We start from the raw sequence: 20,902 nt of genomic DNA on the forward strand, positions 1-20,902 counted from the left end.
CGTCATGTCATGTACCACAAAAAAATAACACAGTCAAAGGAACACAAATACATTTATATTCTTACATATATTATTTTCTACCCATAAGTGGGTAACGTTACTCAAGTAAGAGTGTTGTTACTTTAGAATAATATTGCTCAATTAAAAGTAAAAAGTATTTCACAGTAAAACAACTCTTAAGAGTGCAATTCAAGCAAAAAGTTACTCAAGTAAATGTAAGGAAGTAAAAGTAACGAGTTACTGCCTCTGCACCTAGCAAGATATTTAACATAGGTAACAGTTAACAATCGTTAATTAACTTGATATACTGACAAATATTAATTGGTCAACATTTAGCTAAACATGATCTACATCCATCAGCATCACTCAACTTACACGGTTTCATTTGGAAGAAAACTGAGCAAAGTGTTTTTCCTGTCGGCTGGTTTGCTGAACGTGGTTAAACAGATGTGAACCAACACCTGTGTGGTTCAGACCAACACCTGTGTGCTTCAGATCACACGTCACTCCGTCTGCTCATAGTGCGTTTAAAGGCGGCTCGGAAAAACGCGTTTCCGCCTGTTAAATCTGAACTGGATGGTTGTGATGGCTGTAAAAAGAGCGGGAGACAGCGGGCACAGTAACCCGCGCATGCCCATGACGTCAGCTGCAGGTGAGCGTGGTTGACGTGAGTGAGAGTGAGATTGTTGTGAAGCAGAAGTCTCGTGCAGCTCCTAAAATCCGACTGGTGTCTCATGTCGGTTTAAAACCATCAGGAGTTTTATTTTCCCCGCTTCCCTCTGATGTCTGACAGCGACGACGAGCTCAGAACACGGAAGTACAGAAACGTGTGTGTTCAGGAGTCAGGGATTACCTGTCTCTCTCTCTCAGTAACAGTCTGTGTTTTATTCCTTCAGACATGGAAATAACTGATTAACAGTAACATAATAACACGCTGTACGAACACTCACCGTGTGTCAGGTCCCGCGGCTCTGTTGAACAAAATGGAGCCTGTGAAATCTGTTTGTTTTGGTTTAAATTTTCAGTTCATTATTCCCGCCCAGCTTTCAAACAACACGTCATCACCGATCACGTGACTGTCTGTATGTTCGATTCCGACACAGATCAGCTTTTAATCAGAGCAGAATCACAAATTCTGTATTGATCCACCAGTAACAGCTGCTCACAGTCAAAGTCCAGAATATGCAGAGAAATAATAATAAAAACTATATTTAAGCAAGAACAACAAAAACAAAACAGGAATACAAGAAACGTTAATTTAACTAGAATAAAGTATCAACATATAGAGTGATAGATAAAGATACAGTTGTGTTATTGCACAATATACGTATTATAATAATTATTACTAATTATAATAATAAAGTTTTCTGAGCTGTTCACTGCTGTGACATCACAAACTTGTTCAGACTCAAGGTGTTCAATCCACTGAAACTTTATCTGAGTGAATTATGGTCATGAAACTGAAACATGTTGAATATTGTCAGTATATTAACCTTTTCATGTCTCTCACAGACTACAGACCTTTTCTTGGTATTTCACAGAGGTGATGCTCAGAGAGTCCAACACTTCTGTTATTTACCTTCAAAGTATTGATATTTGCGATATTGACCTTGTATTACTTGTCTGATCGAAACTACATTTCATAACAATGTTTTATAAATTTGGGACAAATATTTTATGCTTAAACTTAAAAAATTAAGTTGGGGTCCCCGAGGGTTGCAGCAACAACCTATTTAAGAATTCACCACCTGTGTTACCTCGCAATACTTTCATCCTTCTGTTTCTTCTGAACTGTGTTATCATGGATCAAGCAACAAACAAACCAACTGCCAGAAAACCACAAATATGTCGTCCAGTGAAATAAATACGACATCATATGGAAGGGTCATAATTTGGCTCAATTTCCCTACTTCATCTATACTTCATCTCTAACTCACAGCAGATACATTTATACTGTGATCATCCGACCAGAACAAACTAACAGAGCACTGATCTCACTTCCTGTTTGTTTGAGGATCCCAAAGTCTGATCTCAGGTGTTTTCCTTATGATTGATTATTGGGATCCAGGCTCCAACATCTCCTGATCATTATCAAGCACCGCACAGTTTAAACTAGACTGTTTTTACTTTTTTGATGTCCAATTAAAGGGTCAGTTCACACAAATTACCCTGCACACATCACTGTGTGTTTGGAGGCTTCAGATGACATCCTGTGTGTTGAGCGAACGTGACAGCAAGACAGTAAAATCAAACTAAATGCCAGTAACACTTTTAATGCAAAACAAATCACATAAATAATATACAACATATTCCAAACTATAATTTTCCTCATCTCCCTCCATGATAAATGAACATTTACCACCGTGTCCTTATTAATACCAAATGTCTGTGGGTCAAGTCCTCCTCAGTCGTCCTCAGTCTCATTAAAACGTAGGACGGACCATCCAGAGTTTTGTCTCGTGGGTTCAGTGCCGGACAACAATCTCTGCTGCGTGGAGAAACGCCTGAAACACGTTCACACGCCCATTTTTCATTTCTCAAAACTGAGAGAAGAAACATCTCATGCTGTCTGCAGAGCGTCTACGCCACCGCGGGGATAAAATACTGCAGCGACACGTCTTCATGCAGCAGAATCAGGTGGACGACCCTTTCGTGGACGATATCTGTGGGGACGAGAGGACGGCGTCAAATCCTCAAGTGGAAGAAAAAGTACGACTAACTAAACATGAAACTGGATTAAAATATGTGAAGTTGTCGCACGTTGTCTGAACACAAAGGGAACATTTAAATTCAGTGTAATTAAATGATTTCACTGAGCTTCCATACAACAGAAGTCAGCTTTAACAAAACAGTCCAGAATCATCACAGGTTATTTTTTTACATCTCATGTAAAGCATCTCATCCAGCTGCTGTTTATCTGGTTCACTGATCAGAACAGAGACACTGTGTCGAACTCCTGTGATGCTTCATGTCAGCACTGATATCATGGTTTATGAATAACTCCACTGTTATTGCAGACGCATGACAAGATAAAGATGACACTTATTTTGCCTGCAGTGAACCTGACTTACTGCACATGGCCTTGCTGGGGTTGACCTGCTGCCCCATGAGGAACTGCTGCAGCTTCCTGATGTCCACCCGGGCCTGGGCCATGTCCTCAGGGTCCCTGCTCTGAGACGGACCCCCATCCTGGGAGGCGTCATCACCTGCAGAGAGACAGACCAGGACGAAGAAACCAGTGTGAGCTCGTCCGTCAGCTGGGAGAGAGTTTTCTAGCACATTTAACCTGCTGATATTTAAAAACAAAGTGAGGTCATCATCACGAGACTGTGAGCGGACCAACAACAGCCTCCTCGTTCATCTGAGTGAAGCTCTGCAGACTGAGGGATCAGAAAACACTGCTGAGGAATTAAAAACTTTCATATCAGAGCTCATCATAGTCCCACTGAGCTCCGGTCCGGTCTGCGTCTGCTGTGAGACGTCAGGAGACGAAAGACCGACTCCACTGTTTCATTTCAAATATTTAACATTTTTGGTTTACAGCAGTATCGATGAAACACCAGATGTTGTTGGAGATCCATCAGTTTTTCAAGGAGAATATTCTAATTTAAGCATGTTCCTAACAAAGCATTTTAAAAACTTCCAAGGCTCTGTATGAGCATAACGCCCCCAAAATATGGTAAAAATTGTATGTTGAAGAAGTAGAAGAAGAAAATCATATAAAAGTTCCTGAGCAACGTTAATCGAAGCAGCAAAGTCTTTGATTAAGACTTTGTGGACGTCTTAATCAAATGTCCAGGTGAAGTAGAGCGTGACGTGAGGGGATCATCCTCTCACGACCACGACAACTGTGTGTCTGACTGACGGCTAAAAACAGGTGACAGGAACAGTTTTTACCCCACGGAGGGTTTCCCAGGTCTTTGAAGTGAGTGGTGACAGAGACCAGGTCCGTCTCGATCTTCAGGTTCATCTCTCCGTTCAGGTTGGCCTCCATCACCTGACACACACACACACACACACACACACACACACACACACACACAGACAGACAGACTTTGAGATGAGAGGCAGTCGATCCGGTCAGGAGGTCAGAACGATCAGCAAGTTCACAGAAAAGCACTGAGCAGCACTCGGAATCTTAAAATCACATCATAAATTGACTTCACTAACATCTATTAAACTCGTCTGGTGACATCTTTTTTAGTCTTGTTCACCACATTCTGTGATGAAGTGTCCACACTCTATATTTTACATGAGTGAAGCTTAATGTGATCGTACCAGGAAGTTGGAGAGGTTCTTCATTCTGTCCACGACGTTCTTCATCGTCTTCAGAGGAGGCAGGTAGATGCTGACCTGTGAGGACACGCGTGTGAGCAGATGTCTTTCATGGCAGCTCACCTGACTTCACTTGTTTTTGTCTAAAGGCGTGAGAACAGATCACATCTCCACTGTGTGGTTGAATATTAACACTTCATAGCGACGTCACTTACATCGAAGTCTGGCATGCTCGGCTCTTTGAACTCGTGCCAGAGTCTCCGGGGGATGACGTCGACCGGGACGTCGTGGGTGACGACTCTGCTGATGCTGGACAGGGTGGGCTGGACAGGACAGGAGGAGGACGTCACTCAGTTAGCTGTCTCACAAATTAACTGTTTTTGTCTACTTTCAGGCAAGAATTTAATTTTAATTTTGTACATAATCTAAGTATAAAGAAAGAAATCTGACTGTTATGCTCAAAACTCAAGAACTGCTCAACTCTTTTACTTCACACTTGGCAGGTTTGTTGCTGAGGACCAGAAGAAGTTCAGTGTTGAATTTGGTGAAATTAGGACAAGCAGCACATTCAACATGAACAGATTCTGAATGAACAGCGAAAGCTGTTCTGTGCAGCAGCGGGGGCGTGGCTTCATGGCTCACATGTGACCCCCATGGGGAAGCAGATGTAAACAAAGTGAAGGTTAGCATAGTGCTACAACTTGCTGTTGTAATGCTACAAAAAGCAGAAGTCAGGATGAGAGTGGAGATGCAGGTTTTCTGTTCTGGGGGTGAGATTTTAAGTTTCTGTCAACAGGAGTATGTTTGCTAATGTGCTGCAATCTTTCCTGTTGCTTGTGGTCCACCTCAAAAAAAGTAATGATGCAAATAAAAAACATGTTTAATATTATCGGGCAGAATAAACACATTTTGAATGAAGTCTGGCCGATGTTACTCTTCAGTGGTTTGTAAGTTGTTGTCTACATCTCACCAGCTCGGCAGCGATGGTGAGACAGGGGCAGTGCTTCTTGGTCAGTTTAAGTTTGACGGCCTTGGCGTTCTGGACCGTCTTCAGCGCTCTGGACAGATTCTCTGGAGTCACCTCAAGACAGATCTCATTGTCCTCAGAGGACACGCCCTCCATCTGGTACTCATCGAAGAAGTTGGCCTGCAGGGAGGAAGGACACACCGAGGGTCACTGATGATACTGAGCCATGCAGGTAAAAATACAACCTGTCTCCACCACGTCTTTACACAGACCTGTCTCCATCACATCTTCACACAGACCTGTCTCCATCACATCTTCACACAGACCTGTCTCCATCACATCTTTACACAGACCTGTCTCCATCACGTCTTTACACAGACCGGTCTCCATCTTTACACAGACCTGTCTCCATCACGTCTTTACACAGACCTGTCTCCATCACATCTTTACACAGACCTGTCTCCATCTTTACACAGACCTGTCTCCATCTTCACACAGACCTGTCTCCATCACATATTCACACAGACCTGTCTCCATCTTCACACAGACCTGTCTCCATCTTTACACAGACCTGTCTCCATCACGTCTTTACACAGACCTGTCTCCATCTTTACACAGACCTGTCTCCATCACGTCTTTACACAGACCTGTCTCCATCACATCTTTACACAGACCTGTCTCCATCTTTACACAGACCTGTCTCCATCACGTCTTTACACAGACCTGTCTCCATCTTTACACAGACCTGTCTCCATCACATCTTTACACAGACCTGTCTCCATCTTTACACAGACCTGTCTCCATCACATCTTTACACAGACCTGTCTCCATCTTTACACAGACCTGTCTCCATCGTCTTTACACAGACCTGTCTCCATCACATCTTTACACAGACCTGTCTCCATCACATCTTTACACAGGCCTGTCTGTCTTCTTAGCGAAGGTAAACATGTACCTGTAGTGGAGCTCTTACCTGTGACAGCTCACACCACATGCTGACTCCTCCGTTGGCCACTTTACCGGACAGGACGAAGAACAGGTTGTCTGGAGTCAGACGCAGGACGCAGATCTTCGTCAGCTTTGAGATGGTGGTGATGACTCCTGGTGAGGACGACGAGGAGATACAGATGTAATAACTCCAGCGTGTTTTAACTCAGCTGATGATGGACCTGATTAATCAGTGCTCTTTGATTTTACTTATGAATTGTTTTTACTTAGACACTTAATTTGAGAACAACTTGTGATTATGTTCATAATCTATCAGTCATTTTTTATGATAAACCTGAGAACAGAATGGAATATTGTGGCTCCAATTCCCCAGAGTTCACAATAAAGTCAGAAATAATAGTGATAATGATGATTAAAAAAAAACATTATAAATTGAAATTGATTAATTTCCAATAATTCAGCACATCCTCGACAAACATATCTAGCTTCTGTGATATCAGATAACTTTGGGTTGAATCGGCTTCAGTCTGAGCTCTGGATTTTTTTGTTCCAAATTTCATTAATTTTCTGGACTATTTTGTTCGTTTAAATCAACGTGAACGTCAGTGCGAAAAATGTCAGTTTTGCTTCAACTTGGCGCAGATTTCGGCCCTCGCTGTGAGCCGAACTAAGGACAGTTATAAAAGTCATACAGGCGGATTAAACGACACATGTTGGATGAAGTCTGGCGTGATATTTATCAGAGAAACGTGCTGGAGTTTGGTGTTAGCTAACGTGTTAGCTAACGTGTTAGCAGCGTCAGTGTGTCGCGGTGTGAGGAGAAGTTCAACAGACTCACGGGTGAAATGATTCAGACACGCGACGTCGATGATTTTTCCTCGAAACTTCATTTTGAGTTTTGACGCTAAATTTCACTGCAGAGTCCGTGAGGAGCACTTCCGGTCTGGTGTCCGGCGGGTGATTTGTTTGGTCCGTCCGTGAGGAAGGTCCGGCGGAAACATCAGCGCTCCTCTACAAACTGTTCCAGGGGATAAAAGATACAATCAAAGAAAAAAACATTTTGATAATATGATTTTTATTATTGTTATATAATAATTATGCTTATTATATGATTGTTATTGTTGTTATTATTATCATTGTTGTCGTTAATATTGTTTTCTCCTTTTTTAGTCAACAAAAGTAAAAAAAAAAGAAAAAGTAAACATAATTTTTGTTTTGCGGTTTTTGTTGCTTTTCTTTCACTTTTTTATTAAAAACGTTCAATTTTTTGTTCAAGCATTTTTTTAAAAATTTATTTATTGAATATTCAGAACTATTTTAAAAACAGAATAATATCATTTGAAGCTAATTTCTGCGACAAAAAAAAGCCTGAAGAAAAACAAAAACAAATGGAGGGAAATATAAAATAAATAATGTTTGGACTCATTTGAATTTTGGGGATTTATAACTTCTCATAAAACATTCTTAAATGATTAAAAATTACCCACATCACTTTTGTTCAAGACATTAAATTTGGTCTCTATTATTAAACTGTAGAGAAAATAATGTTCTTTTCTCAGAAATGTAATATTTATTATAGAGTCACAGATTTAAATGCACAAATTAAAAAACCTTCTTTTTGTGTCACAGTTTCAACACATTTCAGTAAAAAAAGGCCCAATACTAATGTAATTTATATCACATTGTTAAGCAGATTTACTCTCTCTATACTCAGGTGAAGACTCAGCATGTAGAGGCTGTGAGTGTTGCTGCAGTAATAATGGTCCTGTGTTTGTTGTTAATCTCTGGATGACCTCTACTTTCAGGCAGTTACGAATAAAGGCTTGATTATTATTTTCTCACCACATTAAAATGTTCCTTCTAATCTGTGAAACAACAGAACAGCAGCTTTAAGCTTCTTAAACGTCGAGCCGAGTCGGTCTGAGGGTTTTAGTTTCTCACTGTACTCGAGTACTTTCATTCATACAACTTTATGATCCACACAGAAAATAAAAATATTGATTTTGTGTAACTGCATTAAACTAATCCATCTGACATGAAAACAGGCCTGAGGCAGCTCTCCATCCTATTGGCTCTCAGCCCTGATGAGGAACCAATCACAAATCATCTTTACAACTGACTAAACATCGTGTGTGACTCACGACAACTCAAAAAGGATCAATACTTTATATTTCTCTCTTCATTCACTACCTGATAAATGTTTTTTATCAAATGGGGTCCCATGAGGGAAACCGGAAGGGGGCGGGGCTTCAGCTCTCTATAAAGTGATGTCATTGAGCGGCTGTGTGCAGGTGCTGCAGCAGGTGATCCGGAGCTGCAGCTAACCAGACTCCTACAGTCCTGTTCCCCCAGCTCACTGACTCATCTATTGATCTATTGATTGATCTATTGATTGATTGATGGGCACCACAATGGCGCCGCTGTCCATCCAGTCTGGAGTGAAATACGCCAAAACTCTGCTGCCGGACACTCTGATGAGGTGAGTGAACTCTAAAGTTAGATTAAAAACAAAAAGGATATATCTGTAAATAAATCGCTCTTCTTCTTAAATCTTTGGCGGATGTGATGCGTCATTTGGCGCATCTGGAGATCATGAAACCAGCCGTGCGTAAAGATGTTAATGTCCTGAGAAGTCACAGCAGCACCGCAGTGTGGATCTACTTTATACTGACGTGGACGACTGCAACAGAATCAGAATCAGAATATATTCACCCATATCCCGAACTCAGTGGACTGATCCAGGCTCAGGTTCTTGTGTTTGTGCAGCTGGTTCAGACAAAAAGACGTTTAACAAATGTAACAAACATGATGAAGTATCTTTAAAGAACTCATCAGGATCAATACAAGACCCCCACAACAATCCAGGACCAGTTCTACCGGTCATATCCACATTGTATTGATGATTATTGATTTAAAAAAATCTCAGTCCCACAATATTGTCTAATTATTGATATCGAGGTATTTGGTGAAGAATATTGTGTGATTTTGTCGTCCAGTCTGAAAACTTTATGAACTTTGGTGTTTTATTATGTTTTTATTTTTGGTCTGAAATAAAGTCATCCATTAATTCATTATTAATGTTTGCTTGGAATTCTGATTGTTCATATTGATGACTGACCTCAGTGACCCGGTGTTAAAGGTTCTGGTCGTTCTGGTTCACACCACCTGGATAAAAAGGTGAAACAGTTTGATGTAGGTGGATTCTGTCCCTCTCACCTGGCAGGTCCGTATCAACAGTCCAGACCACCATCTCTCGTCACATCCTGTCCTCAGATCAGCCTCGCTGTCTGAAGGTCTGCACCAGCAGCCGGAGGAGGCGGCGAGCTCTGGAGGCGTCATCACTGGACGAGCTGCTGCAGCAGGTGAGGTCACATCACACACCTGATGTCAGACAGATGCTTGTTACATCCTCCGTATGTGGATCAGTGCTTTCCTTTGTGTTGCGTCTCAGGCGGCGAAGGTGTTCATGCTGTCCTGCCACTTCCTGACTCTGGTCCTGGAGGAGGACGGGACCGTGGTGGACTCTGAGGAGTTCTTCCAGTCTCTGCCCTGCAACACGGCGCTGATGGTGCTGGAGAAGGGAGAGATGTGGACACAGAACAAGGTGAGCATGAAGTCAGGATGAGACTCAACGCTGCAGGGAAGAAATATTCATCAACTCATCTATCGATCAAAAAGATAATTAACTGTTTAATCGTCAAACTGTTAAACACTGTCTGGTTCCAGCTTGTTAAACATCACCAGACTCCATTGACAAATGTGGTGATTTTAAGAGTTGTTGAGTTAAAACAAACTTTATAACGTAGTGAAACTGTGTCTCTGACAGATTCTAACTCATTGTGTCCTTGTTGTAACTTCAGCATGGAATCAGAAGCTGAAGTTCAAATGTTTGTGTCCACATTAAAGGAACATTTCACCCAGACAGTAAAACCTCCTCCTCACCTGCTTCACAGTAAATCAGCTCCACACAGTTTGTCTGTCACTTCCTGTTCGGTCTTCTGTTGCAGATGTTCCCGAGCTTCCGTCAGCCGAAGAAGAACGGAATCGCTAAACTGACCTTTGACCTCTACAAGCTGCACCCTAAAGACTTCCTGTGCTGCCTCGCCATCAAGGCCACGCTGTATGAGATGTACTCGCTGTCCTACGACTTCAGGTTCACCAGGATAAAACACATCCTCAGGTGAGTCCACCTCTGCTGTTGACACCGCGCTGGAAAGTCATTAAGTACATTTATTCCAGTAATTAGAAGGAAAATGTACTTTAACCCACTGATCCAACCACTGGACTACTGACCACAGTATCACCAGACCCCCTTTAAAGATTGCATAATTTTAAGTGTTAATGAAAAACTTTGTAAACTTTAAAACAGCTACGACAGATTCTAAATCATTGGTGCCCTCTTGTAAATTCAGCATTAATTCAAAACATGAAGCTGTTTCTTAACCACAATATCACCAGACTCCCTTAACAAATGTGTCAGTTTAGTGAGTTGTTGAGTTGGAGACACTTTATAAACTCTGTGAAACTCTGTCTCTGACTCATTCTGCATTATTTGGACCTTCTTGTTCATTCAGCAAATGTTCTACATGAACTTCTTTCTGTCTGTGAGTAGAAACATGGAGTCTGTGTGTCTCTGATGGTAATGTCAGGTGTGATCAGGTGGCTCTTGTATGATCTGTGGGCTCTTCTCTTGCTGACTGATTCAGTCTGTGTCTTGTCGTCAGGTCGGTGCTGCGCTGCTTCACCTTCGTCACCAGACTGAGCGGTCAGCTGCTGCTCTACACGTCTTCATCGCTGCTGCAGTTCAGCGAAGACGACGACTGTTAGTGTGACGACGTCTTCCTCCTGTTCAGCCTGTTTTATTCTCCGGAGTGTTTGTAGTTTGGCTGTCTGGTGAGAAGTGAGTGTTTCTGCTGTGACGTCTGTTTTCTCATCTTAAAGCTGAGGATTCATTTTAACGCAAAAATAAAAAGTTTAGTTCTGATTAATTTAATTCTGACTGTAAATCAAATAAATTAATAAAGACGAGTTTTAACCCGAGTGCAGAGAAGATTTATTCATCAACTCATCTGTTAATCAATCAAAAGATAATTAACTATTTTGATGAATCGTTTTTTCATGTTTAAGCCACACTGTCAAACACTGTCTGGTTAAACAGCACCAGACTCCATTAACAAATGTGGTGATTTTAAGAGTTGTTGAGTTAAAACAAACTTTATAACGTAGTGAAACTGTGTCTCTGACAGATTCTGACTCATTGTGTCCTTGTTGTAAATTCAGCATTAAATGTTTCAGCTGAAGTTGTTTGTCTCCTTGTAAAAAGTGTCAGTTTGTGGCAGCATGTCTGTACCAGCCTGTCTGCTGCCTCCAGTTCTTCCACAGGATGGCAGCAAGTTCAAATGTTTGTGTCCACATTAAAGGAACAGTTCACCCAGAAAACTCGCCCGTCCTCTCCTCCTCCTGAGGATATAAAGTCCTGCTCTCCTCCTCCTGAGGATATAAAGTCCTGCTCTCCTCCTCCTGAGGATATAAAGTCCTCCTCTCCTCCTCCTGAGGATATAAAGTCCTCCTCTCCTCCTCCTGAGGATATAAAGTCCCCCTCTCCTCCTCCTGAGGATATAAAGTCCTCCTCTCCTCCTCCTGAGGATATAAAGTCCCCCTCTCCTCCTCCTGAGGATATAAAGTCCCCCTCTCCTCCTCCTGAGGATATAAAGTCTTCGAGTTTTCTAACTTCTCTGATCAGTGAGCTTCTATAAAGCAGGAGGTCTCACTCTGCAGGTTTACAGGAGACCTGCTGGCCTCCTCCAGGTGTCCTCAGTTGGTTCTGTGTGAACATTCAAACCACCTGTACGTAAACATTCTGTTACATTAGAGCTTTTACGCTCAGGTTGTTAAAGGAGCAGTTCAGACAGAAGCACTCCTTCAGTCAGAGACGATCAGCTGATATTCACATCAGTGTTTCAATGATCTGATCAATAAACGTGTATTAACACTGAAGAAGAGTCGCAGAGGAGTAACTGTTCTCCGTTACATTCCGTCAGTGGGGTGCAGTAGTTCTGCTGGGGGCCGGACTGGACCCGTGGGTGCCCCCCTCAGGGCGTGGTCGCGTGGACGCGCACGAGGAGGAGACGAAGCCGGCTGCGCGCTCCCGTGTGACAGACGCACGCCGACACGGACACACGAGCAGAGCGCAGCCGGTACCAGACACCGACACACGGAACCAACATGAGGGAGATCGTTCACATCCAGGCCGGACAGTGCGGGAACCAGATCGGGACCAAGGTAGGAAACAGACCGGGTCACCGCGAGCCGAACCCCCGCTGGGTTCTACAGCAGTGAGTGGTTCCGATCAGAGGCTCCAGAACTCTGTCTCACTGACACTGGGAGATACTTTAGATACACTCAGAGGCAAATAACAACCACAGTTACTTTACAGATCACAAGCTGCAGTTTGAATGTTTTTATCATCAGACAAATGTAGAATATTGATCCGCAGTACAACAGACACAGAATGTAACTAAGTTCTTTTCATCAAGTAACTAAGTGGAATTTTGAGTAAATTCAGCTCCATATTATTGTTTTCACTCCTGACAGTTTTCATCCTGATCCAGAATAAAATCTCGTGTCCTCTTGTTTCTTCTTTCTGTCTCGTTAATCTAAAGATTTTAATTGATTTTTACCAAACTGATCGATAACAGATCAGCTGGAGTCTCAGGAGTGTGTGAGAGCAGCGAGCACGACTGATCTGTGATCTGTGATAAACTCAACACGGTGGTGAGGAGAGAACAGAGCCACTGTGAGAGTATTCAAGGAATCTGACACACACACACACACACACACACACACACACACACACACACACACACACACACACACTGACCAGTCACACAACTATTCAGGTTTGTGGGCTGACAGTCGGAGGAGTGAACGTCGTTTCCAGTGAAACATGAGCAGAGTCACTCTCTGTGGCCCCAGAGGCTTCTGGGTAATGAAGCTGTGACTGTGTGGACAGTAACTCACACAGCGGGTTGTAAATTAAAGTTCAGAGAGGGTGTGTCAGTGAACGCACCACGGAGACAGGAAGTCAGCACAGAATGATCCAAGTTTCTTCTTCTTCAGTTCTGGGAAGTGATCAGTGACGAGCACGGCATCGATCCAGCGGGGAGCTACGTGGGCGACTCATCACTGCAGCTGGACAGGATCAACGTCTACTACAATGAGGCCTCCTGTGAGTTCAACACAACAGCTGACTCACACTGACTCACACACACACACACACACACACACACACACACACACACACACTCAGGAGGTCGGCTCATAATAAAACATTAATACTCATTTTCTGTCATCATTGTGTTTCAGAGCTCATTATTTAAAAAACATCAGTCATTTTACTTTTTTAAAGAACATTAAAACTCACGACACACTTAATAATCATATACTGAAATAATAATATTTAAAAGTTGTTTGATAATTCATGACTTGAGACTTGAGCTGTGAGAGATGAGACGTTATTATTATTAATTATTCTGAACCTCTGACTTTACATACAAACCTGATGTCGACCTTTATGTGATACGAGGATCATTCTTCTGAGATATTTCTTTTTTATAGTTTTTATTTTTCACTGATTTATAATAAATATGTTTGAAGGATTCTCGTCGTTGTTTTTCTTGTTCTTCAGTCAGAACACTTTCAATCAGACTTCTAAAATGAACAGATTCTGTTCAGTGTCACTTGTTGGTAAAAATACGAGTTTTGTTTCCAGTAACGGCTCTTCTATGTTTGCGCAGCACATAAATACGTCCCCCGGGCCGTGTTGGTCGACCTGGAACCAGGAACCATGGACAGCGTTCGCTCGGGAGCCTTCGGGCAGCTCTTCAGACCGGACAACTTCATCTTTGGTAACTTTGGTTTATTTTACTCACTGATTCAGATTTGAAAGAAGTTTTGTGAATGTTTACAGAGTTGTTAAAGTGAAAAGACTCATTTTATTTGTCTGATAATGACTGAAGATCTCCAGCTGGACTCTTCTTGACGGTTATCTGAGGGTCGGGGTGAATTCTCTTCATCAGAGAAGCTAAAGAGATAATTCTCTGTGAGTTCGTCACAGTCAGAGACATTTCTGCAGAGGACGGGAGGAGCTGGAGAGCAACCAAAGTTTCCAGCATTGAACTTGTTCAGTAAACAGTGAGAAGACTGTGGGGTTTGTTTAATAAACTGATGTCTCAGCAGGAGAAGAAGCAGGGAGGCTGTAGATCTCTGTCCGCCTTAAACACACACATGAAATCAAATCCAGCAGCGACCCGTCCTCCCGATGCCCCGGCTGAGAAATGGGTCACCAGTCGAGAGTGTGTCTGCGTGCACATTCCCATCTGTTGTGGCGATCATTTTACAGTTCACACATGGACTTTCTCTGTGCTGATTGGTTGTCTGCAGGTCAGACAGGTGCTGGGAACAACTGGGCCAAAGGTCACTACACGGAGGGGGCGGAGCTCGTGGACTCGGTCCTGGACATCGTGAGGAAGGAGTGTGAGCACTGCGACTGTCTCCAGGTGAAGACATGATGAATGTTGCTCCAGGAACATTTTGTTATACCGTTCACTTATTTAAACACAGCTCACTTGTTATGTTTTATCACTTTTTTTAATTGCTTGCATATTTTTCTGGTCTCACAAACTTGGTGAGCTGCATTGTTGGTCCTCAAGCAAGCCGACAGCAGTTCCCCTTTTCCAGAGGTTTTTATATAAATGTGCAGACATTAACGGTGGTCTCAACAGCTCCTCAGAGTACTTCAGCTTACTGTAGAGTGTTGGACCTCAGAACTATTTGGGTTGATCAAAAACTGTAAATCTGTAGCTTCATTAGGCTGAACTCACAGTGATGACTTGTCATCAGGGTCCTTCTAAAAACGTCTTACTTAAACGTCTAAATGCACAGATATCTGAGAACACAGCCTGACTCTCCTTCTGACTGTTATTCTGCCTGCAGGGTTTCCAGCTGACTCACTCTCTGGGAGGCGGCACCGGCTCAGGTATGGGCACCCTGCTGATCAGCAAGATCCGGGAGGAGTACCCGGATCGGATCATGAACACCTTCAGCGTCATGCCCTCGCCCAAGGTATCAAAGAGAAGACCAGAGAAGGAGGAATTCTTCTCCAGCTTGTCTTTTTCTCGTAGTTTCTGTGTCATCTCTTTCCGTCACACCTGAACACCTCGCTGTATCTCTGATCCGTCCAGGTGTCAGATACCGTGGTGGAGCCCTACAACGCCACCCTGTCGGTCCACCAGCTGGTTGAAAACACTGATGAGACCTACTGCATCGACAACGAGGCCCTTTACGACATCTGCTTCCGCACTCTTAAACTCACCACACCCACTTACGGTGACCTCAACCACCTGGTGTCGGCCACCATGAGCGGCGTGACGACCTCGCTCCGTTTCCCCGGGCAGCTGAACGCAGATCTTCGCAAGCTGGCCGTCAACATGGTGCCCTTCCCCAGGCTGCACTTCTTCATGCCGGGATTTGCTCCCCTGACAGCGCGAGGGAGCCAGCAATACCGAGCGCTTACCGTTCCCGAGCTCACCCAGCAGATGTTCGACGCCAGAAACATGATGGCAGCCTGCGACCCTCGCCACGGACGATACCTGACTGTCGCCACCGTCTTCCGCGGGCCCATGTCCATGAAGGAAGTGGACGAGCAGATGCTGAACGTCCAGAACAAGAACAGCAGCTACTTCGTGGAGTGGATCCCCAACAACGTGAAGGTGGCCGTCTGCGACATCGCTCCCCGGGGCCTCAAGATGGCCGCCACCTTCATCGGCAACAGCACGGCCATCCAGGAGCTGTTCAAGCGGATCTCAGAGCAGTTCTCGGCCATGTTCCGCCGAAAGGCTTTCCTGCACTGGTTCACGGGTGAAGGCATGGATGAGATGGAGTTCACCGAGGCGGAGAGCAACATGAACGACCTGGTGTCCGAGTACCAGCAGTACCAGGAGGCCACCGCCAACGACGGCGAGGAGAACTTTGAGGACGAGGAGGACGACATCGTTGAGTAAGGAGACAGAACAAGACTGGTAAAACTCTGAGAACACTGGTAGAACAAACATTTCATGTCAGGAAAATAACATAGTCCAATCTTTCAGCTCAACAAGAAAATATTAACCATTCGCCTCAGCTTCAAAATGATTTAGTCAAACCAAAGCTAACCCGATCAAATGATTGCAGTCTAACAAAAATGTGAACCTTCGCTCAGACTTTCAGGTGTGAAAAGGCTTTAAATGGCTTCATGATGAAGTTGAAACATATAGATATTAATTAATATCAAGCTTGTGCGTGTTTTTGAATGAGGGACTCAAATTTAAAAACTTATAGAAACTTATTTGTTTTCAGTGTCTGACCAGTAATCCACCACGACCACGTTGATTTAATCACGTAGTTTCTGTGTCGCCAAACTTCAAAGATCCTATTTGTGAGAAAAGTTGATTTTTTGAGTCTCATTCCAAACTCGTCAAAAACTGGCGCGCTGGCATTGGATGTTGGTTCAGCCAACATCCCGAAGTGTCGACAATCAACTTTTCTTACAAGTAGGACCTGAAAGTTCTGTATCGTCGTGAAGTGGACGTGTTTCAGTTTGTTAGAACTAAAGAAGCTTCTTGGATGAGACGTGAAACATCTTCAACAAACTGAAACACGTCCACTTCACGACGATACCGAACTTAAAGGTACCAGGACCCGGAAGACTGAGAACCTTCATCAACATCTTACTCTGACACAGCGGCGTCGGACGGTGCTGACAAACGACCCATTTTGTTGCTTAAAAATGTGCTAACAACGCGAAATGTTTGAAAGCATTTGGTGGGATGATAATATGTAACGTAACAGGTGTCTTTAATGCACTGATAGACACAAGACGTTAGTAGAAATATGACCCGCTTGATCCGATCATCTGGTTCTGGACCGTACTGTGTTCGACTGTGTTGTTTCAAACTGTGATTTTTGTACATGTGAACGTCCAGAGAGGCTGAGGGTTGAAATAAAAGCTCCTTTGGAGGCCGAACGCTGTGATGTGGACTGTGTCTGTGGTCTTTATCTGTGCTGTTCTCTGTCCTGCTGGCTGTGTTTATGTTGGATAAACTCCTTTTTGTTTTATTATACACAAGGTTTATTTATATTAGTGCAGTCATACAGTTATAAATCAGTCTGTAGCTTCACCAACTGACGGCAGAGCCACATAGAGGGGAAAAGTACTTCATGTTGACATATTACTAATATCAACAGTACAAGTAAAAGTAAATCATACATATATTTACATCTACAGAATATACAGTATATACTGTGTAGTATGAGACAATGATAGTCAGATCTGATAAGGTAAAGAGTGAGTTAGGACATGAAGTGAGTTTGAATAACGACAAGTATAATTAATAAAAGTGATGAAACAGACACGATCACAGAAGAAGAGAAAGAACAGTAATGAAGATAAAGAGAGAAATAAAAGACGATCAGACGACATGTGAGAAGAATTAAAAACAGATTAAGAGAATAAAAAGACAGAAAGATGAAAATCAATTAGAAACGTGACTTGAGGTCGTTTCAGAAGCTCCACGCCTTCGACAAACAGACCTGTTGAGGTTCCAGTCAGTGTTTCTGGACCTGAGGTCACCTCACTGACATGACGACCCGTCAGACAGACAATCAGGACGTTAATCTCTCGTCCAGTCTGACACTTGATCTCCCAGCAGTTCTGTTTGTGTTGGGGATTATGTGGCGAGCGGCGGCGGCCGTCGCTGTCAAAGACAAAAACGCTGCTCTCATGTCTGTGGAGCTCAGCTGATGTTGTGGATCTATTCTCCATCGCCGGCTCTTTGTTTCTGTGCAGCTCGGTCCAGTCAGCAGCCTGACGGTGCAGTCAGCTGCTGGTTAGAGCACCGGTGTGTCCTCGCTCCCCCACAGGGCGCTGAAAGGGCCCGAGGTACATTTATATAAGAAATCAAACTGAGAAGTTTAATGTTTTAATCTCTGTCAGTGAATTAATGAACTGCTCTCAGAGGAGAGGTGGCAGGGTCCGCCACATATAAACACAGTGACACAGTATAAACTGTGATGTCCTTTAAAGTTTGTTTGTTTGAGAGAGTTTGATTATCTAGTTTGATCAGAATGTTTCTTTCATCTGATTAAATAAATTAATTTAAAGGATCAATGAAGATTTTTCTCTTCTGATTAAAAAACTAGAGAGTGCTCCTTTAAAGTGGGGTCAAGCAGTGTGTGTGTGTGTGTGTGTGTGTGTGTGTGTGTGTGTGTGTGTGTGTGTGTGTGTGTGTGATATGTCCAGCTGTTCGGTCAGGAATGCAGCTGGGACAGAAATAAGTCGTGTCTTCAGTGGAGGCAGAGATCTGAACCTCTGTGAGCTGCACTGTGTGCTGGTCTGGTTCTTCAGAAACGTCCCTTTGGTTCCGACCAAACCCAAGAGACATTTTAACACGTTTAGATGCAAATACACATAAATGTGTCTTTCTGGAGATAACGCAAACATGCAGATTTTGTGTATTTGTAATTCTGCAGTTTCACTTTGTGTTACTGTCTCATTAACGTCATGCAGAACGAGCTGTTAGCAGCTTCTGTGTCACCATGGATGAACGTTCTGCCATCACTGGGTCACTTTGATACTGAAGAGAACTTAAAAATGTGACATTTATCAGGGGAGTTCTGAACTGATTTTTGTCCTTGATTTGTGGGTGAATTAATGGACATTTCTATTGCATTGATAGTTGTTCAGCAGAAGCTGCAACATAGTTTTGCTGTTTAGCTCCAGAAGTCGGTGCAGATCCAGAGCTCCTGGAGGAATAAACACCCGGATCACTTCACATCAGAGAAACCGCCAAACACTGACATTAAACACGTCTGTTTGTTTGTACACTGAGATTATTCATCTGAATCTGCGACATAACTAAAGTTAGCATGGAAACATTCATGTTCACAGATTCGACTGTTCGCTGCGTCTGAAGCTTCTCCAGGATTTAACGTGACTGAGTTTTACATCTGTTCCTCCAACAGGAGCTGGACTGCAGAGCAGCAGTGTGACGAGCCAATCACAGGGCAGGAAGACAACTTCAGCCCAATCGATTAGAGGCAGAGGCGGGTCATCGTCTGCAGAGTTAAACTTCCCTGTTGTTGAAGGTTCAGACGACGTGTGAATAAAAGGAGCAGCTGTGTTTGATGAGGATCACTGCTGGTGGAAAACAAGTCTCCAGAGAAACAGCTGATCCTGGATCAATGTGTTTTATTATTATTATTATTATTATTATTATTATTATTATTGGTGTTCCAACTTTTAAAACCATCAACACAGTTTACTTTAACTCCAACTTGTTACCGTGTTTGGATCAAGAGAAAACTCGTCACTGTGGTTAAATATCAAACTCACATAAATATGAATTAAATAACTATTTTTCTCTGTGATGTTTCGTTCAGAGAGGCTGATGCTGTCAGATCAATTTATTCTCTTGATGTAGAATTAACACAAACAGGATTCTCAGCTTTGCTTTTTTATTTGTAGTGATGATTTTGAAAAATCTGCAGCTGCTCAAGTTTTCACACATAAAAATACTGAAATTCCTCCAAAAATCAAACAATAAATAAATAAAAACACATTCACAGCTGAGTTTTGACTTCTGTTTGCTGCTGAACAACACGAGCTCATCATGACCTCTAGTGGTCACAACCAGGAACTGCACCAGTCAGGTGAGAAACACGTGAGCAGCACATGAAGGCTGCTGGACACACACACACACACACACACACACACACACACACACACACACACACACACACACACACACACACAGAGAGAGAGAGAGAGAATGAAGAACACATTGGTGCAACAAGAGGAAAAAGACAGCAGGTAAAATTAAATATATTTTTAGAAAGAAGAAAAGAAGCGTGGAAACAGACAAAGGCAGGAAGTGGAAGTAAAACAGTAAAACATGACACATGAAGATAAACTTTCAACATAAAACAGGAAATCACACACTAAAAAACAAAACAAATCATAAGAATTACGACCAGAGTGTAAAACAAACTGCTTCTCTTTCATCATGTTCATTCACAGAAGTGAATCCAAACAGGATTCACTTTGGTTCAGATCAATTTATTCTGGTGATGCAGAATTAAAACAAACAGGATTCTCAGCTTTGCTTTTTTATTTGTAATGATGATTTTACAAAATCTGCTGCTGCTCACGATTTAATTCTGAACACATTAAAAGACTGAAATTAAGAAATAAATGAATAAATAAATACATTACGAGATTAAAAAAAAAAGGTCAATGTGTCATTAAATGCACCAAAAATAACACCAACATCAAATTTGGGTGTTTATTTATTTATAAAAGTGACAAATTTAATATTTCTGCATTAATATTCATTCACCATCACATTAATTCTTCTTTTCTACTATTTTTAACAATTAATTCATATTCATAAAACGTATTAATTATTTACCCGTACACTTATGATTTATTTAGCAAAATGAAGAGTAAAAATCATCACAAATAATGTGGGAATGAAAACAGATGTCAGGCTGCAGCTGTGACGAGCTGCCACCAGGAGGAGCTGCAACACAACTCAGCCAATCAACAGCCGGACTGACCAACAACGTCACTGAACTCCACGAGATCAGCACGTTTCACAGGCAGCAGCCTGATGTGAC

The 20,902-nt window shown here is 42.6% G+C and overlaps 4 protein-coding genes across 5 annotated transcripts in view; 2 read left to right on the forward strand and 2 right to left on the reverse strand.

Moving 5' to 3' along the window:
* LOC119009057 (NACHT, LRR and PYD domains-containing protein 14-like) overlaps positions 1 to 1,043 on the reverse strand; it is a 308,098-nt gene extending 307,055 nt beyond the window's left edge. The window contains exon 1 of the mRNA XM_037080031.1: positions 951 to 1,043. The gene's annotated coding sequence lies outside the window, so the exon portion shown is untranslated. The remainder of the gene's footprint in view (positions 1 to 950) is intronic.
* Positions 1,044 to 2,253: 1,210 nt separating this feature from the next.
* On the reverse strand, positions 2,254 to 7,186 carry hus1 (HUS1 checkpoint clamp component). Its single transcript, XM_037080122.1, has 8 exons — positions 7,029 to 7,186; positions 6,216 to 6,343; positions 5,246 to 5,422; positions 4,491 to 4,598; positions 4,279 to 4,353; positions 3,898 to 3,997; positions 3,072 to 3,206; positions 2,254 to 2,663 (listed from the first exon to the last, which is right to left on the reverse strand). The coding sequence occupies exons 1-8, from the start codon at positions 7,078 to 7,080 to the stop codon at positions 2,581 to 2,583; spliced, it is 858 nt and encodes a 285-aa protein (XP_036936017.1). The 5' UTR covers positions 7,081 to 7,186; the 3' UTR covers positions 2,254 to 2,580.
* A 1,280-nt stretch (positions 7,187 to 8,466) lies between these two features.
* On the forward strand, positions 8,467 to 11,230 carry cidea (cell death inducing DFFA like effector a). The gene is made up of 5 exons (XM_037080128.1): positions 8,467 to 8,669; positions 9,414 to 9,552; positions 9,642 to 9,794; positions 10,198 to 10,370; positions 10,915 to 11,230. Exons 1-5 carry the CDS (start codon positions 8,590 to 8,592, stop codon positions 11,015 to 11,017), a joined length of 648 nt encoding a protein of 215 aa, XP_036936023.1. The 5' UTR covers positions 8,467 to 8,589; the 3' UTR covers positions 11,018 to 11,230.
* A 990-nt stretch (positions 11,231 to 12,220) lies between these two features.
* On the forward strand, positions 12,221 to 19,845 carry tubb6 (tubulin, beta 6 class V). 2 transcript variants are annotated; one of them, XM_037080093.1, is made up of 7 exons: positions 12,221 to 12,472; positions 13,310 to 13,418; positions 13,987 to 14,097; positions 14,633 to 14,748; positions 15,185 to 15,313; positions 15,433 to 16,247; positions 19,250 to 19,845. In XM_037080093.1, exons 1-7 carry the CDS (start codon positions 12,416 to 12,418, stop codon positions 19,320 to 19,322), a joined length of 1,410 nt encoding a protein of 469 aa, XP_036935988.1. In that variant the 5' UTR covers positions 12,221 to 12,415; the 3' UTR covers positions 19,323 to 19,845. The 2 variants fall into 2 exon arrangements, with proteins under 2 accessions (XP_036935988.1, XP_036935989.1); XM_037080094.1 differs by having other exon boundaries at positions 12,223 to 12,472; positions 15,433 to 16,269.
* Positions 19,846 to 20,902: the final 1,057 nt, after the last annotated feature.

Source organism: Acanthopagrus latus, chromosome 19 (assembly GCF_904848185.1).
Source record: "Acanthopagrus latus isolate v.2019 chromosome 19, fAcaLat1.1, whole genome shotgun sequence".
Lineage (NCBI taxonomy): Eukaryota > Metazoa > Chordata > Actinopteri > Spariformes > Sparidae > Acanthopagrus > Acanthopagrus latus.